The sequence below is a fragment of the Trachurus japonicus genome, chromosome 14 (assembly GCF_045865225.1).
Source record: "Trachurus japonicus isolate A0001 chromosome 14, Traja_1.0".
Lineage (NCBI taxonomy): Eukaryota > Metazoa > Chordata > Actinopteri > Carangiformes > Carangidae > Trachurus > Trachurus japonicus.
This window is the reverse complement of record NC_140920.1, coordinates 32,474,950-32,499,049: the sequence shown is the minus strand read 5'-3', so window position 1 is coordinate 32,499,049 and position 24,100 is coordinate 32,474,950. Positions and strand designations below refer to the sequence as shown.

The 24,100-nt window shown below is 42.7% G+C and overlaps 2 protein-coding genes across 3 annotated transcripts; one reads left to right on the top strand and one right to left on the bottom strand.

Moving 5' to 3' along the window:
• The first annotated feature begins 202 nt into the window (after positions 1-202).
• On the top strand, positions 203-11,706 carry LOC146975135 (trafficking protein particle complex subunit 14-like). 2 transcript variants are annotated; one of them, XM_085798820.1, is made up of 13 exons: positions 203-463; positions 2,167-2,507; positions 4,672-4,767; positions 4,879-5,008; positions 6,045-6,131; positions 6,402-6,522; positions 7,618-7,765; positions 8,387-8,469; positions 9,250-9,401; positions 10,285-10,421; positions 10,583-10,661; positions 11,303-11,417; positions 11,507-11,706. In XM_085798820.1, exons 1-13 carry the CDS (start codon positions 274-276, stop codon positions 11,661-11,663), a joined length of 1,836 nt encoding a protein of 611 aa, XP_085654946.1. In that variant the 5' UTR covers positions 203-273; the 3' UTR covers positions 11,664-11,706. The 2 variants fall into 2 exon arrangements, with proteins under 2 accessions (XP_085654946.1, XP_085654945.1); XM_085798819.1 differs by having other exon boundaries at positions 203-451; positions 2,152-2,507; positions 11,507-11,705.
• A 2,026-nt stretch (positions 11,707-13,732) lies between these two features.
• Positions 13,733-23,778, bottom strand: LOC146975134 (hydroperoxide isomerase ALOXE3). Its single transcript, XM_085796947.1, has 15 exons — positions 23,732-23,778; positions 22,107-22,287; positions 21,447-21,681; positions 21,221-21,302; positions 20,524-20,613; positions 20,324-20,439; positions 19,238-19,410; positions 19,003-19,146; positions 18,292-18,495; positions 18,061-18,147; positions 16,826-16,995; positions 16,611-16,726; positions 16,440-16,540; positions 15,059-15,229; positions 13,733-14,108 (listed from the first exon to the last, which is right to left on the bottom strand). Exons 2-15 carry the CDS (start codon positions 22,272-22,274, stop codon positions 13,929-13,931), a joined length of 2,037 nt encoding a protein of 678 aa, XP_085653073.1. The 5' UTR covers positions 22,275-22,287; positions 23,732-23,778; the 3' UTR covers positions 13,733-13,928.
• Positions 23,779-24,100: the final 322 nt, after the last annotated feature.

Below are 24,100 nucleotides of genomic sequence, written 5' to 3'. Positions count from 1 at the left end.
GAATAACAGTTGTTGTGGCTGTATTTTGACATTTATTATTTTCTATGCTGTTTTGTCTGGCATTTCATGTCTATTTTATGTTTAGCTCAATATCATAGTGTCTACCACGATATGGCCACTGAGAGGCGCAATAGTCTAAATTTCATCTCTCTGTAACTCGGTCCGTGCTTTTATTTTGATAGTGGAAACAGGAAGTGTACGTTTCTCTGCTTGTGTATCCGTGCATTGACTCTGGTCCTGCTCCTGCTCGCTCAGCCTCCTCCGATCGTCGCCATGGTGCAGATGATGGAGTCGCAATGCGAGTATTTCATGTATTTCCCGGCGGTGCCCATCACGGATCTGTCGGACCCGGCTCGCTACCGCACCCTCCCCCGCCGGAGCCACCTCTATCTGGGGGAGACTGTCCGCTTCCTCCTGGTGCTGCGCTGCAGAGACGCTGGGGCGACGCCGACTGACGGGCCCGGTAAGGCGGGGGGGGGATGGAGGATGGAGGATGCAGGATGCCCCCCATCTGGCTCTAGATGGGAGGGTGGAAGGGGAGAATACGCCGAGACATTTCTGTTATGTCAGTGTTGTGTCCATACAGAAAAAAAAAGTGCATTTTATTCAGTAATTTGTAGTGTCATTATTTTCATAAAAGGGGAAGTAGGTAGTGAGTGTGACACAAAAATATTATTAGTAGCCTAACGTGTATTTTTTCCACAAATGAAACTGAAAGCAAAGTAGTATATTAATATTTTAACAAGGGTAGGCCTAATACTGTGTGCATTTATGAAAAATGTTTTTTTTTTTTTGTTGTTGTTGTTTTTGTGTGTGTGTTGTGTTTCCTGATACTGCTCAGAACATACCAGAATAAGGACAAAGTTGTAATACACCACAAGAGGAATCAGACATAAGATCAGAGATATAACGTTGCAGCCTGCAGAACATTTTAAATTTCTAAAATAAAAGTTTGAACCAAAACTTAACAAAAGCAATAATCTGTGTCCCTGTCAATAAATCTACACCGAGTAAAGTGAGAAGATGGTCATCATAATGTCCCACCTTCCAGACTAACAGGAAGAACCACCAATATTCATTGAGTTTGATTTGTGTTTAGTTCAGTTCATTGTTGTCAATTTAATTATGAAATGAAATGTTAATAGAAAAAAGAGCGGAGGACAAACTGGGACCACACTAACAAGCACTCACTGCTAAAACTCCAAATCTTACCAAGAATATTTGTCTTATTTAGTCAAAACAAATCTAAAGTCTGCCCCAGGGCAGCTGTGGCTACACACGTAGCTTACCACCACCGGTGTGAATGTGTATGAATAAATAATGGTTTCTGTAAAGCGCTTTGGGTGTTGGGTGAAAAGCGCTATATGTAATCCATTATTATTATAATAGTTATTAAAGGAGCATTAATGCAAAACTGCGGCCACTAGATGGAGCCACTGGCGGAGCATAGCTATCAGATATAAACAAGTGGGTGTCTCTCCTCCATACACGTTAGGCTTTATGGTATTTAAAAATCAGCTGTCAGAGAGAGAGCAGCCTCATTTGGTGATAAGAAGAACAAGTTCTCTAGTGTAGGACATGAGGAGAAAAAACATGCAGGTTTTCTGTAACATTATAAGAGTATTGCTATTACTGCTGTATTTGCGATAATGCTCCTTTAAAATAAGACTCATCACATTAAAAAGTAGCTTAGACACTTTTTACTGCTTTCAAGCATATTTTCACCTATCAAAATCTGATAGTGGAGCAAGTTTTTCTTTCTTATTACAAGCACAAAAAACTTGATTTCACTGGCAGATTTTTCTACTTATTTCAATTAAAAATTAGTTTGAAACAAGTTAATGTTTTGGTGATGAGTCTGATGAGACTTATTTGAAGTGGAAAGAGATTAGTTTTGACTACAATTTAGACATTTTGACAAGAAATAAGACAAATATCCCTGGAAAGATTTTAAGTATTTGCAGTGCTGGACCAAACTAAGGTTATATTCTAGTAACTGCTGGGCCAAACCAGGCCTACACCAGGAGCTGAAACTAGACCAAGGGCTGAATCATCAACAAGCCAAAGCTCAAAGTCCAATATACTTATACTGGACTAAACCAGAGCTAGAACTGTACTGATGATGGAACTAATCAGACTAACCACTGTTACTGTGTCTGTCTCCAGCAGGGGTCAGTGAAAGCGCTGCAGGTTTTGGGACAGAGTCGGCCAGCAGCCGGGCATGGAGGGAGCTGGCCGGCTCTCTGTGCGCCGTGGCCAGCGTGAGTCCAGGTGAGAGCAACCGCCACCGAGGCAACCACCACCAGCATCACCACGACTACCAGAGCAGCGGGGACGAGGCTAACGAAGACGGTGAGGAGGACTACATCGCGGCGGCCGAGGCGGCGATCGCAGCGCTGGGAAGCCGGGTGGACTCCCGCTGCCGCAGCTTCAGGGACTGCAAACCGCTGCTCATCCACAACTCATCTGGGACGGCGTCCAGGGAGTTCCGCAGGGCTCCTGTTCAGGTACAGTGGTGCAGATGCTGAGGTTGATAGGCCAGAAAATAGGGCAGACACACACGACATCTGTTCATATAATCACAAAAGCAAGCAACTGGACTTAGTTATTTGTCTGGGAAGACGTTTCACCTCTCATCAAGAGGCTTCATCAGTTCATGTTCGCATCTGACCAGGCTGGGACTGGTCCAACTAACTGGTGTTTTTTTTTTAATTAAACATTTATATATATTTATATATACAAAAATACAAATATTCAAACAATAGACATACAATGAACAGACAAACAAAAAATATATACATATATACACTGAAAGAGGTACCAACACTATATTATATATTATATATTATATATTATATAGGTATTATTAAATAGTTGTTTGCAATAATTTATAATATTCCAAGGTTTTTATAGCTTTACTGTCTTTCATATTTTGTAATAGCTGCATGTAATATCTGATTTCTATTTTAAACTCATAAGTCAACCCTTTTATCTTGATCCTTACATATTTTAATACCCAGATATGATACAACATCTTTAATACAGATACCTTCTATTTCTGTCAGGTTATTCGGTTTGTCTTTTAAAGCAAAAAGATCACATTAATATTAACCTTCAAGCCTGACACCAAAGAAAATGCATCGAGACAGTCAATTACTTTTTTAACCAGGTATTTGACCTCTTGTGTGGGCGTTCACAAGGCTGATGATGTCACTGGTTCCCTTTTGTGCTCAAGTGCCAACAACAGTCGTTTAAGTGACTGTCTTTGGTGAAAAGTTGATTTCGACTTTGTTACTGCCCTATGTTGTTATAACGACAGTCGTTGGAGACACATGAGGCCATTTGTGAACAGTTGTTTTTCTTTGAGGCTAGATTGTTGAATCTCCTGGGAAGGGATGAAAGGGCAGCATTGTAAATTGGAGATAGGTGGTGTCTGAGACCTCCTCCCCTGTTGAGGGATGGTTTCTCTACTTTTACATAGATGGCTTCTTTTACTCCTCTTTCAAACCACCTGTCCTCTCTGTCTAGGATGTGAACATTGCTGTCCTCAAAGGAGTGGGCTTTCTCCTTGAGATGTAAATGGACAGCAGAGTCCAGGCCTGAGGAGTTAGCTCTCCTGTGTTGGGCCATGCGTTTATGCAGTGGTTGTTTTGTTTCTCCAATGCAGATCTTTGCATTCCTCGTTGCATTGGACTGCATACACCAGATTGCTTTTGTGGGTGTGTGGTGTTCTGTCCTTGGGATGTACCAGTCTCTGACTGTGTTGCTGGGTTTTAAATACACAGGGATACGGTGTTTGTTAAAGATTCTCCTGAGTTTTTCTGATACGGAATGACTATGTTGTTGTTTTTTTCTCTTTTCTCGTTTTCTTTCTGGAAGCAGCTGCAGTTTTCACAAAGGTCCAGCTGGGGTAACCTAGGGTAACCACAATTTGTGAGGGCGCCTCTCAGGTGCTTGTGTTCTGCCCGTTGGGCCTGTGAGCTGGTGGGCACGTTATCAGCTCTGTGTTTCAGGGTTCTGATAACACCAAGTTTATGTTCCAGAGGGTGGTGAGTGTCGAGAAGTAGATATTGGTCTGCATGTGTGGATTTTCTGTAGACCCCAATGTGGAGGCTCCTGTCCTTTTTCATATGGACGTCACAATCTAAGAAAGGCAGACTATTATCCTTGACATCCTCTCTGGTGAACTTGATGTTTTTGTCCACTGAGTTAATGTGTTCGGTAAAAGCTTGCACCTCTTTGGTTTTGATTTTAACCCATGTGTCGTCCACATACCTGAACCAGTGGCTCGGTGTTGTTCCTTCAAAGGAGTTCAAAGCCTCCATGTATAGATTTGCCACAGTAGGGGATACTGGTGAACCCATGGCACAGCCATGTTTTTGTCTGTAAAATTTGCCGTTAAACTGGAAATAGGTGGTGTTCAGGCACAAATCCAGAAGCTGGCAAATATGTTCGGTTTTGCATATATGGTCTTTGGTGATTGTGTGTCTTATAATTTGTGAAGCACTGTGGTTTATGATCAGTCTTCAGCCTCAGCTCCTGTTTGTGGTTGTTGTTGATGATGAAAAATGTCCACTACTTCCCGGTAGCGGACAGCCCAGTGCCCCTCAGACAAGGCAACACGACACCTAGATTGATTCATCTGCAGTTAAATCTCTATTTCTCTTTCAGTCTCCACTGGATGAGCCGGTGGTGTTGACGGATGAAGTGATCTTCCCTCTCACCGTCTCTCTGGACAAACTCCCTGTCAGCACTCTCAAAGTCAAGGTCAGTTTGGTCTGTTTGGTCAACTCCGGACTCAATAGAAAGTTGATTGTGTATTTAATTGTGAAGGAGTTGAGTGAGTTTGGACGGTAACTCTGTTGTTTTTGTGCTCAGGTGATGGTCACGGTGTGGAAGAGGGAGGCAGAGAAAGCAGAGGTGCAGGAACTTGGTTATCTGAGTGTTCTGCAGCAACGAGAACCAACTCATACTTTCAGACACGACCTGAACACCTTCAAGGCTCAGGGTACAGTACACACCTTTTATATGCACACTTGTGTGAGCAGCAAGTCAGTCTACTGAAAAGAAAAGGACAAACTATTTTGTCATGCATTACCACAATAACAGTTTTTTTCCACTGCCACTGATAACCGATAGTTTATCTACACACCTAGCCCAGTTGTTCTCAAGGTGTAATCTGGATCAAAATGATCTGGATTTTGAAATCCCTTCTATTGCTATCCAGGATCATGTAATCCGTCTTACTTTTATCCCAGTTGTTCAAAGCAAAGTTGGAGTGGATTAGTCTGATCAACATTACCAAATCCAGATAATGAGTGGTCTAAATGTGACTGAAGCTGATTGGTCTGTAAACAACAGCAGCATGGACTCAGAGTGGATTTATTTTAAAAAAGGGGGTGTATGTGTTGTTTTCTCTGCTCTTTGTTGTTTCTTCTGTGTCTTTTAAACAGCCAGACCTGATCTGACCCACAACAAATGAATAAAAAAACAAATGACAGTACATTAGTCAAATACATTGTGAATCTTTTTCCATGTGTTTCAAATTCAAACTTCAGAAATCAAAAAACAAATTTAATTTTCATTTATTATCCAGTAGTTGGATAATCAAAAGTTAACTTTATTTACTTTATCACTAAAATTTAAAAATCAGGTGCAAAATATCAATGTATACTACATTATTGCTTATTTGAGCATTTTGAATTGAATTTAAATGACACTGTGTTCCTGAAATCCACCTTGAATCCACCAAACTGCTGATTTTGTGCTTGGCGAGTCATCAGCTCCATCTGAGCAGGTCTGAAAGTTTGCATCCCAGTGATTACACTGGCCCAATATGCAGTTCTTTTGGGATGTTTTATGGTTTTCACTAAGGGTTTACCTCTGGGGTGGGACAGATCCATGGGAGTATGGAAGGCTACAGGTACTTCAGGTCTATTTGCACTTGTAGATGAAATAGAAATAGAATGAACCATGCACAACTTTTGTTGCTTCTTGATATGTAACTGCTGAGAGCTCAGACGTCTTCCTGTCCTCGTCCTCAGTGAGCACCACGCTGACCGTCCTGCCGCCTCCAACTGTCCGCTGTAAACAGATGACCGTCTCTGGGCGGCACCTCGTCGTCCTCAAAGGTACAAGGTCATTTCATCATCACATCTGTAGCAGGTTTAGCATCAGTCAACAGGCAGGAACCACTCCATATTCCAAAGGGAGGAATACTAGTTATGTTTTCACGTTTGAATGATTACACTGTATATTTGGCCTTATTTTCATTCATTCAAATTTGGCATGGTGTTTCATGGCCCTTTTGTGTAACACTCACAGTATTTTACTTCTTCAAATAAAATGCGTTAACATTGTATTTTGTCATGTTTCATCCTCCCCACTGCCCCTCCTGTCAGTGCTGAATGAGTCTTCTCAGGAGGAGGTGAGTGTCCGGGATGTTCGGATTCTACCCAACCTCAACGCCTCCTACCTTCCCATGATGCCCGACGGCTCTGTGCTGCTGGTGGACAACGTGTGGTGCGTAAACAAACATGTTCCGGCTTGTTCTGTCGTGCCACTGTCACTGTTACACTGAGGCACAATGTAGTAATGTTGTGATGTTTGTATGAGGTTGGTGTATGATGTCATTTTGATGTCAACACTGGGGCGTACAATGTTTTTTTGGGGGGCTTTTTGCCATTAATTGATATTGTAGATGAGAAAGACAGGAAATGGGGAGGCAGAGAGAGGGGGAAAGACATGCAGCAAAGGGCCGCACGAATCGGGATTTGATATGGGGCCGGCTGCAGCAAGGACTAATAGCCTCTATATATGGGACGGCTGCTCTAATCGACACCCCATTAAAACTCCAACTTTAAAGCTTCAGTTGCTAACAATTATTCAATCATATTTTCTGGAACTGTCACTATATGATAGTTGGACATTAACGTAACTAAGCTTTTTTTAAGTAAGTGTTTTTATAAAATGCTCAAATATGTCAAATGACCTCTGTCCCTAACCTCTGTTTATCTAACTACAGCACTAACCAACTCACTCAGTATTCCTCCACACAGACAGGCTCTGTGACGCCCTGTATCACTCCACCCCCGATCCAGACAGCTGATAGGCGGAGTGATACAGGGTGTCGTGGAGCCCGCCTGTGTGGAGGAATACTGAGTGAGTACTAGTGAGTTGGTTAGTTCCAGATAAACTTTTCCCAACCAGTTGATGAACTGACAAAATGTGTATATAACGTCCTACACTTAAACGGTGTATTATTTTCTGATGAGACGTCTTGAGTCAAGTAACGGCATAACAGCGTAACGGCGTGTTTTATTGCCATAACAGCGTTGTAACAGGGAAACAGTCATTTTTGGTTAACTGGTTACTGAAAAAAGTAGCGCCGTTAGTAACGCTGTTATGTTAAACGCCATTATTCCCATCACTGGCTATTAATAATAGAAATATGACATTTTTTCGCAGGCCACATAAAAGTTGTGTTAGGGACCGGATATGATCCCCAGGCCTTGAGTTTGACGTGTGTGTGTTAAATGATGAGCTGTAACGTGACCTTGTGGTAAATCCTACTGTGATGGTGGACAGACTCACTCTGCTTCCTCTCCTGCTCTGCAGCCACCAGTCAGGCGAGGTCGGCATGGCGTCTTTCTGCAGGGTGGACAGCCTGGCCGGTCACCTTCCCAGCATGCTCAGCGCTCTGGAGGAGCACGACTTCCTGTTCCAACTGCACCTTAACGACATGCAGCAGGACGACTCCAACGAGGTGCGGACTGTTTGTGTGGTTGTCTCAAAGGCATCCAGGCATTCACATTTTTTTTAATCAATAATCTAATTGATGACTGCAGAGTTCAAATTAGTTTGATTCTACTTTCCTGAATTTTTACATTGGAATCTATTACTATTTATTTCTATTTTTAACAAATTGTTGTCAGTGTTTTTAATAAACTAGACAATCAAAAAAATCATCATGATAATTTAATTTAATTTTCTCCTCATTAACATATTTCCATCGTTTTTCTATTGTTTGTTTTAAACTGTGTGTTTGATCAGCATTTTCTGCTTCATTGATTTGTGTGAAAAACCAACCGGAAACAAGTTTAGATTCAGAAACATAAAATTTTCGTTGTCTCCCCAGATAAAAACAATGTTCTAGTCTGACTTGTGCACATCAAGACTTTAAATGTATTGTCCCTTCCAAAATGTAACCCTGACACTGAACCAGGTTTTAAAGCCTAAAGAGGAAACTAATCAAATGAAGAGGAACAGCGGGAATTAACAAACTTCTTTTTACTTCACCAGTATGAGCACACTCTTTTGGTAACAGTATGCTCTGTATTTGATCCTAGTATGTTGAAGGTCCATGTGTGTGTTGATGTGTTTTCAGGGCCTGGAGGTTCCCCTCGTCGCTGTGCTGCAGTGGTCAACTCCCAAAATGCCTTTCACCAACTGTATCTACACCCACTACAGGTAAGAACCAGGCAGGTGAATGGTCTGTCCCATCAAGGACCTGAGGTAACACTTTATAAGAAGTACACACTATTAAGCATTAGTTAAGCATTAATAATTACTGAATTCTTCATTTATAACGCATGAATACTCATTAGTATGTAGTTTATAAATACAGTTAGTGCTTATCAATGATGAGTAAACATTTTTAACTGTGTTTGTAAACTACATACTAATTAATATTCATGTAATTAAAGCTTAAAGCAGAAGTAAGTGATATTTTTGTGTTAATATAAGTCTTAAATAGTTATATCTTCCAACAGCAATCACTTACATAGAGTGTTTGGACCGAAACACGGGTCTCTCAGTCACTCTGCTCTGCTCTGAGCCGAGGAGAAAACTTTTCTCGTATCCTACAAGTTTTATCCAATGAGGAGAGAGACCGGCATGCAGGGCTGTGTGTGCAGCCAAGGGATGCGCCTGAATGTGGTGACGTAGGGCGTTCAAGGCAACTCGTGTTTTTCCGACCTGTGAAGTCGTACCAGTTCGATCTGGTACGACTTCACGGGTCGGAAGTTACGAGTGGCCGTTATAGTGACTTTCACAGGTAAAGTCGTAAGTTGTGACTTGAAGCTGTAATTTACGGTTTCAAAAGCCTGCCTGGAACGCAGCATTAGCCAAAACGACCGGATCGCTTACTTCTGCTTTAACTAATGCTTAATAGTGTGAACTTATTATAAAGTGTTACCAGACCTGACTGTCTGTTTTGAATCAGTCATGTGACCCCCTCCTCCCTCTCAGGCTGCCCAGCATCCGCCTGGACCGACCACGGTTTGTCATGACAGCGAGCTGCCCGAGCACCGTCAGGGTGAAGGAGCACTTCAAGGTCAAATACGTCCTGCTCAACAACCTGCAGGACTTCCTGGCTGTGCGGCTTGTCTGGACTCCAGAGGGTCAGTGTGTGTTACTGTTAATGAAAGAGGGAGAAACATAGCTCATCAATCATAACGGAAACATGTTCTTATGGAAGAGGCTTAATGCTAGGGAAGGTTTATTAGTACTGACCCCATTCAGACCTGGTGTTAAAGGAGAAGTGCTGTTTTTTAACAACCTGGACCTTATTTTTGGCATCAAATACAGTGGTTAACTTGGGTGTCATTGGGATACTTCAGACAATACTTAGATCCATTCGAGAGTCGCGTATATCCATATAGTGGGAGTGATGGGGGCACCTAAATGCAGCCTCCGAATAACACATTATCATTGTCATTCATTTCACCAATATGTTGTTATGATTCACTAGACAGTGAAACAGGGTCCAGCTTGTAAAAAACAGCACTTCTCCTTTAATGTCCGTCTCAGGTGATTGATCAGGTGTGAGTTCAGGACACACCAGAGATCTGATCACTCAAACTCATTCAGAGGTGGTCTGGATCACACAAGGACCGCCTCCTTATGAAGCAGGAAGTGATAAGTCAAGGACCATTTGATGCGCTGCACCAGAGTTAGCTGGGAGCTCATTTACATCTGCATTCCTTTGGCAGATCACATAGAAAACAAATAAAACGTATCACATAGAATTTAAATAACACAAAAGAGTTTGTCTGTCAGACTTCAAACACAAGTGACAAAGATGCATCACAGTATCACAGAGTCAGTGATGACAGGACTGAAGGTTCCTCAGTTTCATTTTAAAGCTGCAAATCGAGCTGCAATTTTGAACGTAAAGTTTGAATCTATGTTGATTTCATAAGCTTTAAAAATGACATTGCTGTCCATTGTCCAACTAACAGTGTGTGTGTGTGTGTGTGTGTGTGTGTGTGTGTGTGTGTACAGGTCGTGGTCAAGGAGAGGATACAGCACTTGGGGCCGTGGTGTGTCACACACCCCTCAGTAACCTCGGCCACTGTCGTAAAGGAAGCACTCTGTCCTTCAGTGTGGCGTTCCAGGTCCTGAAGCCGGGACTGTACGAGGTGGTGATGAATGTTCATAACATCTCCTTTTCATTTCTCACCGCCACTGTCTTAAATGTCACTGACAACCATAATTAGTCTTAGTTTTCATTGATGAAATGAACAGTGGTTCCTGTTGAGGTGTCGGAGCCTGATAGTCTGATGTGTTCTGTGTCTCTCAGCTGAGTCAACACATGAAGCTGAAGCTGCAGTTCACGGCCTCGGTGTCCAACCCTCCGCCTGACGCTCGGCCGCTGTCACGTAAGACTTTTCATTTTCCCTCACTGAACCCCACTGGGAGTCAAAGATCCAATGATTAGACTTTGGTGGTTAGAGGTCAAAGGTCAAGATGAATGTGACCTAAGGCGAATGAGAGTTGAATCAGTAAACTTATCTAAACTAGGAAACAAAGGGATTAATAACTCTAACAAATATCAAAAATTCAGTTCATCCAAACAAAGAAACAGCAGAAATCACAGACTAACTTGTGATGCATCTGAAGCATAATTAACTTCAGTCAAATTTACATTCAACTCAATGAGCTGCAGCAAACGAAAGAAGCTGAGGTCAGAACAGGTGCATGGCCTGCTAGGTGGAGGGTTAAACCTGCCCCCCTAGGACTTGGACACATTTTCAAAAGTGAATATTTCCTGTGACTCTGGATACACAAGAAGTAACTGGAACTAATCTGAGTGGGGAAGGGATACGACCATGAGGAAACTTTAGGTTTTGTTCTTTTAACTTTATAACACAGAGCATTTGCTGGTGAGTTTTGGGAAGCTATCGTCTGTTACCCAATCACAGGGCTTTTGAGAAATGTCAAAGATGTGACTTCGACACTGCCGGGTGTCATTCGGTCTCACTGGTTGTAAAGATCACTGTGTTGTCCCGTCATGGCCCAGGTAAAAACAGCCCATCCAGCCCGGCGGTTCGAGACCTGTTGGACCGGCACCAGGCCAGTCTGGGTCGATCTCAGTCCTTCTCCCACCAGCAGCCATCCCGATCCCACATCATGAGGTAAAAGAGTTCAGACGGTGGAGGGTAATGTCACTGGATTTACTGAAGTCCTTTAATCTTGTGTTTGTGTGTGTGTGTGTGTGCCTCAGGACGGGCAGTGCCATGGAGCGACGGGCCATAACGCCTCCTGTTGGCTCTCCGGTGGGCCGGCCCCTCTACCTGCCGCCACAGGACAAATCGCTGCTGTCACTGGACAAGATCGCCAAGAGGGAATGTAAAGTCCTGGTGGTGGATCCTGTCAGCTAGAGGGAGATGAGGAGGGGGGGTTAAGGTGAAAGGACAAGGAGGCGGTGAGGAGACTACAAAAAAAAAGAAGAAACCGGACCTTCTATAAACTGATGCTGGACCTTCGCTGAAACCTGCTGGACATTATTTACAACAACAAATGTCATGTGGTGGATCAATAAAAAAAGACTGTGACGATCAGACGTTAACTATTTAATACAGAGAACACAGCCTCTGATAAGGATCCACTGATAAACCTAAATGGATAGAATAATTGTTGACCACTGCGCCTCAGGCCCCGCTCACACCTGCTGTTAAAGGACAATTCCCGGGCAAATTCAACTCGGGGCTGTATTTTCCTAACATTTTAGGTCTAAAAGAAGGAATCTGAAGATTTTCGGTTTAATTGCTCCGGTTTTTCGGTAGTTGTGTCTGTCCCCGCATCGCCACGGCAGGGATGAATGGGAGCGGAAGTCAAGAGTTGATATTCCTGTGTTTATGACACAAACGGGAGCTTCCGACTGCACGTAAACACACCGAGCGTCAACTTGGGTCTCGCTCCGGGAGACTTTGAATTAGATCTAGTTTTACAAACATATTGGCTTGCTTGAAGTAAATAAACTTCTGGGTGCATGTTTGAGTAGCCACCTGATGCTGTCTGTGGCTTTGAGGGATGTAAACAGCCTAAGCAGTAGAACTTGGCTTGCATCCACTCCCATTCATTTCTGCCATGGCGATGCGGGGACAGACACAACTACCGCAAAACAGGAGCAATTCAACTGAAAATCTTCAGATTCCTTCTTTTAGACCTAAAATGTTAGGAAAATACAGCCCTGGGTTGAATTTGCCCGGAATTGTCCTTTAACCTGTGTCTTCAGGAATCAATCATGGCTCTAAATGGCGAGTCCTTCAGAATTTGTGACTAGAGTGGGCAGCAGTCCATCAGAGGATGTCAGTAGACTGGGTGGTCCTTCAGTGGCTTGACCACTGACCACTGTGATCAAGTGAACCACAGAAGGTAACAGCAGGTGTGATCAGGGTCATAGATCAGTCTTCTGAATGGCCACATTCCTCCTCAGACTGGAGTCAATCAGGAGGACTCCCACAACCTGGCCTGTCAGTGATGTACTAAGAGTAAACTATTTATTAAACATGGACTAATTCATTATTTACAATGAGACCTGCGACGCTGGAGGAGCAGAGGTTGTAAACAGTTGCAAAAATGTCTGGAAAATAACCACACAGGAAGTAGATGTGTGTTTGAATTCATTTCAGTGTTACTGTCAGGTGTTTAGTATTAGCAGGTTTCAACACGTGTAATTATTATGATGTCACAGCTTCCTCTAGCTTACCATCTGAAAGCCCCACTGTAGTGTTGGGTCAGGCTCCACATCTCTCCCCCCCCCCTCCTCAACCTCTCACAGTGTCATTAGGTCATATTTTAGATTGTCCATCACTCACGTTTCTGATCAGGCACCTGCAGAGCCGCTGTGTTCACCGCTTAGTGTTAACTAGCACGTTTTAGCTTGCTAACATGCCAAACTAAAGTGGTGAGCATGAAACCTGCTAAATATTAGCATGTTAGCGTCTAGCTCAGAGCACAGTGTCTGTGAACAGCCTCACGTCAGACTTTTATTCTGTTTTAAAAGAGGTGATTTGAATTGACTCTCAGTGCCACTGCTATATATTGTCCCCGGTTTCATTATTATCACTGATTTCAGTTCAGACAGCTGTGCCTTCACATTTCAAGATCAGTCTATTGCATGAACAAGTGAACATCAATTATTTATCTGTGCAGGTTGTAGAGCAGGTTGCTCCAACATCTGCACACAGTCATTGTTTGTTTTATTTAATTTATTTTTTAAGACGATGAAATAAAAACACAAAGCATTAACAAGATTCATTTTAATGTCTGTTTGCTGCAAGAGTGAGAGTTGTTTCTGGTTGGGTACAATGGCTGTGAAAGATATGAGATTTTTCTTTTGGCAGAATAATTCTCCTGATCACAAAACTGATCACCCTCACCCCGGGTCGGTTTTGAACAAAAATACCTAAACCTTTTTTGCTCCAGTCTCTCCAGTGTGAGGATGTTTCTGCCTGTTAGCCTCTCACATCCACAACAGGACAAAGCAGTGATTAATTACATGACATCACAGCATCACAGTTGAAAACAACAATAAGCTGCTCAGGTGGAGAAAAATGAAATAAAAGGTTGAGACTACAACATGAACTTTATCCATAATATGCAACACAAATCATTGATCAGATAAATTGTGTTTGATTGGATTAAATGGCCACGCTGTTGTCAATGCAGCTGGGGTTCAGGTATGGATACGGCAGCTCAAGTTGCCTGTTTCGCTCTGAGATGTGCTTAGAGACGGTCTGAAGCTCGGCCTTCACCTCCTCCACCAGCCTGCGGTGGATGTCCTCTCTGAAGAGAGCCTCGGTGTAGTGGCACAGAGGAACCTGCAGGGGGAGAAGAACACAAGTTTCATTTTAGCTGTGCTGCTGCTTTTTTACAGTTTGCTGTTCCTGTAAAACATTTTCACCCCAACCAGGTGCTCAATATGAGGAAATATATTGTGGAAATTCTTTGCGGTTTTTCTGTTGGTGAATATTGAAATAGAGACTTCTGCCGGCCGACAAGTTTTTATTTCCTTGCCAACATTTTTTATCCAATTTGTTTTTCTTGTCTTGGTTACATTGTTAGGCTTCCTTCCATGAAAATGTTGGTTTAAATATTTTTGGTGTGGGCCCCTGGGCCTTTTTTGTCAGTATGCTCCTTGACTTCAATTTAACCTTCCTCTTGTTAGCTTCCTTATCCATGAAAATGTTGGTTTTGCACTCATGATTTCAGTTTTAACTCTCATTATTGTTCTTATCATTATAACTTTGTCAAAACCGACCCTAACATCACAAATGTCATAATTTTAACCAGAGCATTTTAGAATTTTGTGGGGGCGGGAAAACTGTTTTATTTTGTCTAAATAGAGGTTCCTGACTAAGTCAAAAAGCCTTGATGCAATAAACAAATTTATGTGGTACTTGTATGCATCAAAAACTTAAAAACGGTTCAGTGGCGACCTTAACACAAGAGGAGGGATATATATAATATTTATAATTTATGATTCGCCTTCAATTTCAGAAGATGTTGAAATGATTGCTAATTAATTTCCAGGGTCCCTCAGATTCTTGTTATTCAATGTGTTGATAGCATTTAGTATTCTGCTATGCAATAATGTTTAACCTGCTAACATAGTTGTAGTGTGTCAACTATTCCTAATGCTTGGTTGATGAATGTGAATGTAACCAGCCAAGATAAAAATGTTAGCATGTTAGAGCATGTTCCTCCGTGATGACTAGAATCTATGTGTTTGTTTCTCTTTAACTCTTGGTCAGTGTAGGCAGAGCCTCACAAAGTTTGCAGCAGGCTGTGACAGCATAGCCAGTGTTGTTAAGACTCGACAGGACGAGTTTGCATCCGGCAGAGAGGAGATGATGTCGTCCTCCGTCGCTGAGCCTTTGACCTGTGGAGGGGGACGACGCATGGAAGTTGGACAGTTTGGAATCCAGAGAGCAAAGTCCAGCTGGAGGACACAAAGACACAGAGACACAGAGACAGAGATGTAGAGCACTTGACCTGATGAATCAAAAGGAAAACCTCCTCTGAAATTTTATGTATCGTGCCTTGTATTTGTATTGTATTTGTATTGTATTTGTATTGTTGACGCATGGATGTGTTCTAGGCATTTCTGTGTGGACTTTGAATCTCTGGTGTGTACGGCTCCTTTGCACTACAGTTTACCATTGCTGGTATTCAGGACTTTTTTTGATATGCTCCGCATTATTCTCTAATAGGCACCTCTGCAAATTTACACCTGCCTTATACAAAGCACTCCTTTTCCTTTTTGCTATTGTAGGGAATGTGGTTGAAAGTTGGGTTTGTATTGGATGTTTTGTATCCATTGTTTTATTGTATGGTGTGGTTTATGTTGTATGTTGGACAACAGGTGGAAATTAGCTTCTGCTAAAATCTGGTCTGCCCATCTTTTCATTTCTTGAAAATGATCAATGCAAGCACACATTGTCCTTTAAATAAATAAAATGAAATAAAGAAAGAAAGAAAAACAAATCCTGTAATGTAGCAGAGGAGGAAAAAACAGTCTGAGTTAGCATGTGGTTAGCATGTCGGCTGCTGCCTCACAATGTTAGGTCAAAATGTCCATGAATAAATAAGTGCATCTTCACACAGTTCATCTCTGCAATTGTTGTCTATTCGTGTGGACCTCGGTTCAGGCGCTCGATTAGGGATGTCACAATTACTTGTTTTCACAATTAATCGCGGTATTAAATGCCACAATTAATTAATCGTAAAGATTCCTATATACCATCACTTTCCAAAAAAAGATTATGTCTGAACCATATCAGCAGATGTGTAAAGTAAAGGTAAATGCACAGATACTGGTCCATTTATCTAAAGTAACACTGAATTGGTAGGAATTTAAATGTTAGCTTGTTCTTATTTGTATTGTAAAAAAATGATTAAAATAAACTTAAACATTTGGTATCGATGACAATTAATGACTTAAATATTTCAAACACTTCCCCTGGGGGATTAATAACTGGACCTATATTAAGAGATTAGTAATGTAATTATATTTTGACTATAATTGATTTTACACATTCATAGTGTTGTGAAATGTATTGATGCATAATAATCGTGATAATCATAATACCGTAATTATTTCTCTGAAATGTGTATGTGTATTGCAGGTGTTTGTCCTGTGTCTGGATCACCTGGGAGAAGTTGACGGCAGCGTGGAGAGCCGAACAGGTGAAGATGATCATGGTGATGAACTTAGACACGTCTGTTTTGGTCTGGAAATCCTGAGGGAAACCTGAGGGAAGAACACCACCGGCTCAGCTGCAAAGTACACACAGTAATCCACAAAACAAACAAATACACACCTGAGTTGTGTGTGAAGCTGTGTGTGTTGATGTCAGTGATCCAGTGTTGAAGCTCAGAGTCCTGCTGCACATCACTGTCTGCATGGTAATACAGATCCAACCAGCTAACCACAAACCTGCCACATACACACACACACACACACACACAGAGACACATATGAACTGTCCTGCTGGTTAACAAGGAGTCTTTGCCCGGCTCAGGTGCGTTTGCTTACCTGTTCAGCACCTTCCATATCCTCAGTGCATCTTGACCGTAGTGATTCTGCGGCAGCTCATCAACGCCGCGGTCTGACAGGTCATCTGGGACGCACAGGGACCGATATTGAATCCTCTGTGAGGCGCGAGACAGGAGGACAGGTAACGCCTCAAGACCACAGCCGACTGCCTGGAGGGACCGGACCCACAGAGGAAGTTATAAACAAATGCTATTTAGTAATTAAAGGGGAATTGTCGTTTTTTACAATCTGGACCTTATTTCTAGCATAAAATACGATCATTTACTCACCCAGATAACTTTGGTGTCATTACAAGTCGTTCCGACGAAATTAGATCCAGCCGCGTATATCCATATAACGTGAGTCTACAGGGCAGCAGAATGCAGCCTCTAAATAACACATTATCTGTGGCGAAACTCCTTCATTTCACCAATATTTTGTTATGATAGGCTAGTGCTATTCCCCTCTGAGTCCGGGGTTAGCTGTTATCAACATCCGGGGTCTGTAGGTTGACCTACTAACCTCTGACCTGGATGATGTCATCTCTGACCGCTGCCCGGCTCATTCTGATAATAATCATTCTGCTTCAGCATTCGGGTCCATTTTTAGCGCAACTAGCCAGAGCTTTAGTGAGTCCAGGTTGTGGAGAGGAAGCCTGTGGAAGCTGAACTTCATCGAGCTGCTCATTTTGTTCTGACAAGTCGGAAACACGCAGTTACGAACTATAGTATAAGCAGTAGCAACTTCCAGGTAAACAAGCCATGCCGCGCCGAGATGACATCATCCAGGTCAGAGGTCAGTAGCTCAACCTACAGACCCCGGATGTTGATAACAGCTAACCCCGGACTCAGAGGGGACTAGCACTAGCCTATCATAACAAAATATTGGTGAAATGAACGGCTGGATATAATTTCGTTGGAAGGACTCGTAATGACACCAAAGTTATCTGGGTGAGTAAAGGATTGTATTTTATGCTAGAAATAAGGTCCAGATTGTAAAAAAAAAAAAAAAAAGCCAATTCCCCTTTAATGGGCAGATCATCATCCACTAAGACACTTTGTCCCTTTGTCTCTACTGTGGACAGATTGTCTGGAAAACAGCTGCATCTCACCCACACTTTGATTATTAACATTAGCAGCTCCAGAAGATTGTGAACAGTCTGACAACCCAGACGTTACTGTTGTTGTTATGGTTTTTAACTGATCTATTAACGCTTTATGGATGGTAGCCCTGACCTTATCAAAAACCCCATTCGCAGCCAGCAGCGATACTCGTGCCTGGAAGTTTATCTGCAGCGACGTGCTGATGTGTGCCATCAGCAGCTGTCAACCAATTAGAGAACAGGAGAGGGATGATTAGAAAATCTGTACAAGTGACAGAACATTTGGATATAAAAACTGCTGGGGAACTTATTCCCATCATCAAACCACTTCAGAAGAACAGTTGCACATGTTGTGTGATCTGACCTGGTGCAGTGGGTGGACATCTGGAAGCTGTCGCAAGGTGGCCACGCAGCACAACTCTCCCAGCATGTGGGTCCTCAGGTAGTGGGAGGCCAACTGGTGACACTGAAAGTCAGCACTGTGAACCCAAATCTTAGCCAGCAACCAATCACAGCCGGGGTCAGAGGGCAGGAAGACTGGGTTCTCAGGGCCTGGCGTTTGCTGCAGCTAAAGGACGGAGATTTATCGACTTACGGTGGATTCACACTTGTGGTTCGTTTGCTTTGTTTCGATTTAGAAACTAAACCGATACAACTGTTGTACATTCTTTTTGGGGGGCCATTTGTGTTCACACAGTAACAGTTCCAAGCGGTCCAAAGCTGTAAACAAATGCCAAGCGTCAACTTGGCACCAACTATTCTCTTATTGGTCAGACATTTTACCTGGAAGGAGGAGGAGGTTACCCAGGAAAAATAAAACCATGTAAGAGAGTTCTCAATGGGCCTGAAAATTAAAATCCGACCCGACCCAATCCAAGTCATTTAATGTCAATTTTCGACCCAAATCCAACCCGAACACGGCAAAAAAAAAAAAAGAAGCCGACCGGAGTAATCCTCCACCTGAACTCGACCAGAATCAGCGTGTCCAGTCGGGCCTGTCGGAACCTGATCAAGAACAAACCATCGAATCAACTTAAGAGTGAAACCATTGTCCACAAGGACAATGTGGATTTACCTGGATGGCAATGGGGACCAACTGTTCCTGCTGGTTCAGGTGAAGAAGGCACAGAGGGGCAGACAGGTACGTCTGCTTCCCATTGATCACGTTGGCTGGGACTCCGTCCAGAACCTCGTAGTCAAGCAGGTACATGGTTCCTCGCTGGCACGGGATAGAAGAAGATACAGCGGCTGTGATTAAGAGCACAGCTGGAAGCTGAGAACATCTGGAATTCAGATTCCTGAATGCACACCTGTAACTCCTGCTGGAGGGAGGAGTCTTCAGGCAGGAAGGGGCGGAGCATTTCCGGGGTGACGGACAGGTTTGGTGGGAGGATGTGGAGCCGATGCAGTAGAAGGGGGTTGCAGCCGTTCAGACACTGGTAACCAAAGTACCAGTCATCCATCCAGTGAGTCCTGACGAACCCTGAGAGACACGATACGCTGTTAGTCTGTCGGCAACTCAACAACAGCTGTGAGGTCACTTGATCCACCTGCACCACCTCATCTGATTCATGTTCTCAGCTGGGATGGAATCAACAACTGAACCCATCAGAAAGCCCCTCCTCCCCTCACATATTCAACCAGCACTGCCCTGACATAATCTCCTGCACTTCTTAGATGATATGAAGTAGCATGCCATATTTACACTGAGGGTCCTCACTTGTAAGTCATTTTTGACAAAAGCGCCTGTTATATGACTTAATGTAAACTTAACCCTCCTGTTGTCCTTCTGGGTCAAATTGACCCAATCTGTTCCCTTTCTCCATCCTTCCTTTCTCCCTTCCTTCTTTCCACAATCATTTTTCCCTTTCTTCTTTCCTTCCTTCCTTCCCTCCTTACTTCTTCTTCCTTCCTCTTTTGATCCAATTGACCTGATCTGTTCTCTGTCCCTCCATCTTTCTTTCCTTCCCCTTTCCCGTCTTCCTTCCTTCTTCTTCCTTCCTTGAACAAATCTGTTCCCTCCCTCCATCTTTCTTTCTTTCCTTTTTCCCTTCCTTCATTCCACAATCTTTTTTCCCTTCCTTCTTCCTTCCTTCCTTCCTTCCTTCCTTCCTTCCTTCCTTCCTTCCTTACTTATTCCTTCCTTCCTTCTTTTCCTTCATCCCTCCTTCCGTCCTTTCTTCCTTGACCCAGGAGGACAACAGGAGGGTTAAACACTTAAAGCTCATACAATGGAGAGCTGCTGAGATCTGTTTGCATATTACTTATGTTGATGTTCCTAATCATCTCCTGGGGTGCATTATAATAAAGTCTAACCTCCTCATCAGCCTTGACACTAAATGAACGGCATCAGCTAAGGAGTGGTGCTTTAGTTTTAAATGTGTTGTTATTCTTACTAGCAATGTTGTTGCCATGTCCAATGTGGGAGAAAACTGTCTCCAGCTCTGTGAAACTCGTCCATGCCTCAGCTCGACTGGCAAAGCCCCTCAAGTAGTACAGGTTTGGGGCTGAGCTGAGGACAAAGAGAAAAACACAATTCAGACTCATCCTGCACTGCAGATCTGTCCTGAGTCTGTTTTCCTAGGCTTGACTTCACCTTTTGTGTGTGTAGCTGAGGTTCGGCCCCAGTTCAGACAGACTGTTGATGTCCACACACTGCGGAGCTCCTTCTGCAAACTGTCTCCACCTACAACAACACAATGCAGCGTGAAAGGATGATCTTAAACCTATATCTGAAGAAGTCCTGACAGCTGGTTTTAAGGCTGTTTTTACAGGCTGTGTGCATTTCTCTCTGGACTGAGGCTTTGATACTTTAACAGTATTAATATAGAACCTAGAGCTGCTTTATAATCACACTACACATGGACATCTACCTTTATACTGTATGGAGCTTTAACACAAACGTCTACCTTTATACTGTATGGAGCTTTAACACAAACGTCTAGCTTTATGTAAGCTTACAAAATGAATGAATCAAAATCTGCTATACTTTTCCTAAAGCATTCAGAAAGAATAAATCCCCCAAACACCATTCAAAATAGTTAGGAATAGCTTCACTTATCTTGGCATTAGAATTACCCCGAAAGTTGAAGATTTAGTAGAGACTAGTTATAACCCAGCGATAGAGTCAGTTTCTGCTACCAATTTCCATGATAGGGCGGATCAATATACTTAAAATGAATGTTCTGTTTATACTGTATGGAGCTTTAACACAAACATCTACCTTTATACTGTATGGAGCTTTAATGTTAACCTTCATCAAACTACCTTCAGTCTTTTCTCCTTCAGATTACCTGAAGAGCTCCTGCCGATGCTGCAGGTGTTTGAGTCTGTGCTGCTTCAGCTTCTCCTCTGTCTCATCGTTCAGTAAACACACTGTAGAGGAGAAGCGTTATAATAACTGAACCCAATGAGAACGTAAAATGTTTAGAACCAGATATAAAGTAAAATTGTGATGTAACTGTAACTATGATCCTGAACCGGTCACATTCAAGCATCAGACATGAACAGAACACTTACACTTTCCACTGCGCAGCTCTACGTCCCCATCTGCCGTTCGAAGCCACCGGTCACACAGAAACACCTGTGTCTCTGGATCCTCGGGTTCTGACCCCTCTCCTTCTGTCAGCCTGCGGACCTCCACACGACCGCAGTGCCAGTCCAGGTCTGGGAACCCTGTCTGAGCCTCCAGCCGGAGCCGGACCAGAACCAGGCGACCTAGAGACTGACTGGTCCGGACCTGGACCGGACAAACCTGTTCAAACAGGAGGAGAGGAGAAAGACTTACGCTCCAGAACTGACAATAACAGAAGAGGAAGTCTGGATTTCAGCTGGAGAAAATGTTTCCAGGCCACTCAGCTACTTCCTGTGGCCTTTATCAGCGTAGTGATAGATGATTTGTAACAGAGGAAGCTCCCGCAGACTGTCTTAACTTGCATATTATGTTTAATCAGAACAAGATTTGGGTCACTGGGACGGTCCCAGAGCTTCCTCTGTTTCAGTTTGCCGGCCGTTCTGGTCCTCTCCTACACACCTGTCTGCCTCTGTAGGTGTGCATACGTTTAGAGTGTGATAGATGATTTGTAAACTGATTGTTACCAGGGTAAATAACAAACCTTCAAATTCAGTTTTCTGCTCCACTGGTGTTGAATCTCAAACAGAAAGCTCAGTGAAACTCACCGACCCGGGCAGGAGATGACGGTCGCCCTCATTCACACTGATGGGCGGAGTCTCTTCCTGTGATCCAATCAGGCTGAGCCACAGGCGGCTGAAGGTTCCGCAGGTGGAACCAGGCGAGGTGTGGACAGTCACCTCAAACTCCTGACAGGAAGTCGTCACGTCGGACATGATAGTGCCGCAGCTGGTGAGGACAAGGAATCTGGTCACTATGTTGTCACCTGAAGGTTTATTAACAAACATCAACCTCCAGGACTGAGTCTCCAACAGTGAGTCAGTCCCCATAGTATACACTCACATGTTACAATGTTCACCTATATAGAGCAGAAATAAACACGTCAACAATCTAGTACAATGTTTTATTAAACGGACACCGAGGAGACTTTTTTTGGTTATAAAAAAGTCTCATGTTAATGTGGATCTATAAAGACTAGGAAGAAGGTTAATCCAATGTCTTTCAGCAAAAACTTATGTAATTTAAAAACTTAAAAGGTTCCTTTTCAATTTCCATAATATGCAAATAAAGATGAAGTAAGGCATTATCATTCTGTCCAATCAAATCCAAATTTTGTGGCACTGGCCTCCATAAATAAAATGTCTGAGCTCTGTCCTCTGTTGTGTTGTACGTGGTAAATAATCTAACGTGCAGACTCATTTGTTTACCTCTGCTATTTGACTGGGAAATGAGCAACATGAACGTTAGGCGTGGGTGTCATGTCCTCATGAGAACTGCAGAAAACACTGCAGTCTTTCATCATAAAAGTTGCTTCTTCATTACCAAACGAGGGCTCTTCCTGCAGAACAACTAAAACCCATAAAACCAGATTCTGCTGAAGTGTTGATGACACAGCGACATTTGTAATCGCCTAAGACAAAGGAAGTCACTTTGGACTAATTATTAAGAAAACTGTAATTTTAGCTAAATTAAAACCCAAATCAATATTCATAAACATTGTTCCTTTAATAGAAAACTTAATTCCTCAGAAGTATTTAACTGTTTGCTGCCTGTTCAGTTGACTTGTTGTGATTGTCCTGTTAAATGTTTATTACCTAGAAGTGAAGTGAAAACTGTTGTTATTTTCCTGACAGTTTGGAACCAGCATACTCTAGGAAATTATGTTTATTGTTGTAAATTAATCAAACCATTACAATCATGTAAAACAAAATGTGACTGCACTGCTCTGGTTTTCCACATCACACAGTCCTTAAGAAAGTGATGATCAGTCTGTTTTCTCTAAGTACGAATCAGAAGCAAACATCTTGCCTCTAGAAAAATAAAAGCATGACTTTCACCTTCCAGCAACTTTTTTTGTCCCTTAAAATAAAATATCCAGTCACAGCAGAGATGAAAATTAGAGTTTCCAGTTGCTGTGACCTTTGACCCTTTCAATCTTCATCTGGTGTTGTTTATGATCAAGAATTTAAGCTTATTCTGTGTAAAATCATGAGTCAAGCTCTGCTGACTCTGTGAACATGTCCTTATCCATGTTTCTGGTGTTCTGATAGTTCGACCTAGGCTAATCAGGAGTTTTACATTCACCTGTCAGTGTCAAACACAATAGATGAGTTCATTCACTGCACTAAACAGTAGTAACAAGTTAAGTAGACGAACAGATAGGTAAGCTTACCTGCAGACTGACACCTCCTCTCCTCTCTGGGCTGCTGATGTGTTGAGTGGCAGCTTCAGGTGCTCAGCAAAATCTTTTCCCTCATGCCCCACCCAACGTAACAACCCCCACTTCCATTGGTTCAACGGAAAACGTGCCACACCCTTGAAGCAGTGGCATAACATTTAAACTGAGTTTTTGAAAAACCCTGCAAGCCTGATGAGGAACTAATTCGTGATGGCAAAAAAACCTGCTTGTGCTAACCTGCGGTTTGAAGACCTAATAAAACATGCACTGGAACATTGAATAAAAACAAACTCATTGTTTCACAGGACAAATAGTTAAGATGTTTTAAAGAAAACGTCACATCTCAAAGAAAGGATCCTTTAT

Bases quoted from the DNA above. Each gene is read 5' to 3' on its own strand.
- LOC146975134 (XM_085796947.1), bottom strand. From the start codon at position 22,274: ATGTCCGACGTGACGACTTCCTGTCAGGAGTTTGAGGTGACTGTCCAC. The intron at 20,614-21,220 runs GTAATCTGAAGG...GTGTTGTTGTAG, and splicing joins CATCGGCAGGAGCTCTTCAG to GTGGAGACAGTTTGCAGAAG. The intron at 19,147-19,237 runs GTGTGCATTCAG...ATCCCGTGCCAG, and splicing joins CCCTCCAGCAGGAGTTACAG to CGAGGAACCATGTACCTGCT.
- LOC146975135 (XM_085798819.1), top strand. From the start codon at position 274: ATGGTGCAGATGATGGAGTCGCAATGCGAGTATTTCATGTATTTCCCG. The intron at 6,523-7,617 runs GTGCGTAAACAA...CCTGCTCTGCAG, and splicing joins CTGCTGGTGGACAACGTGTG to CCACCAGTCAGGCGAGGTCG. The intron at 8,470-9,249 runs GTAAGAACCAGG...CCTCCCTCTCAG, and splicing joins TGTATCTACACCCACTACAG to GCTGCCCAGCATCCGCCTGG.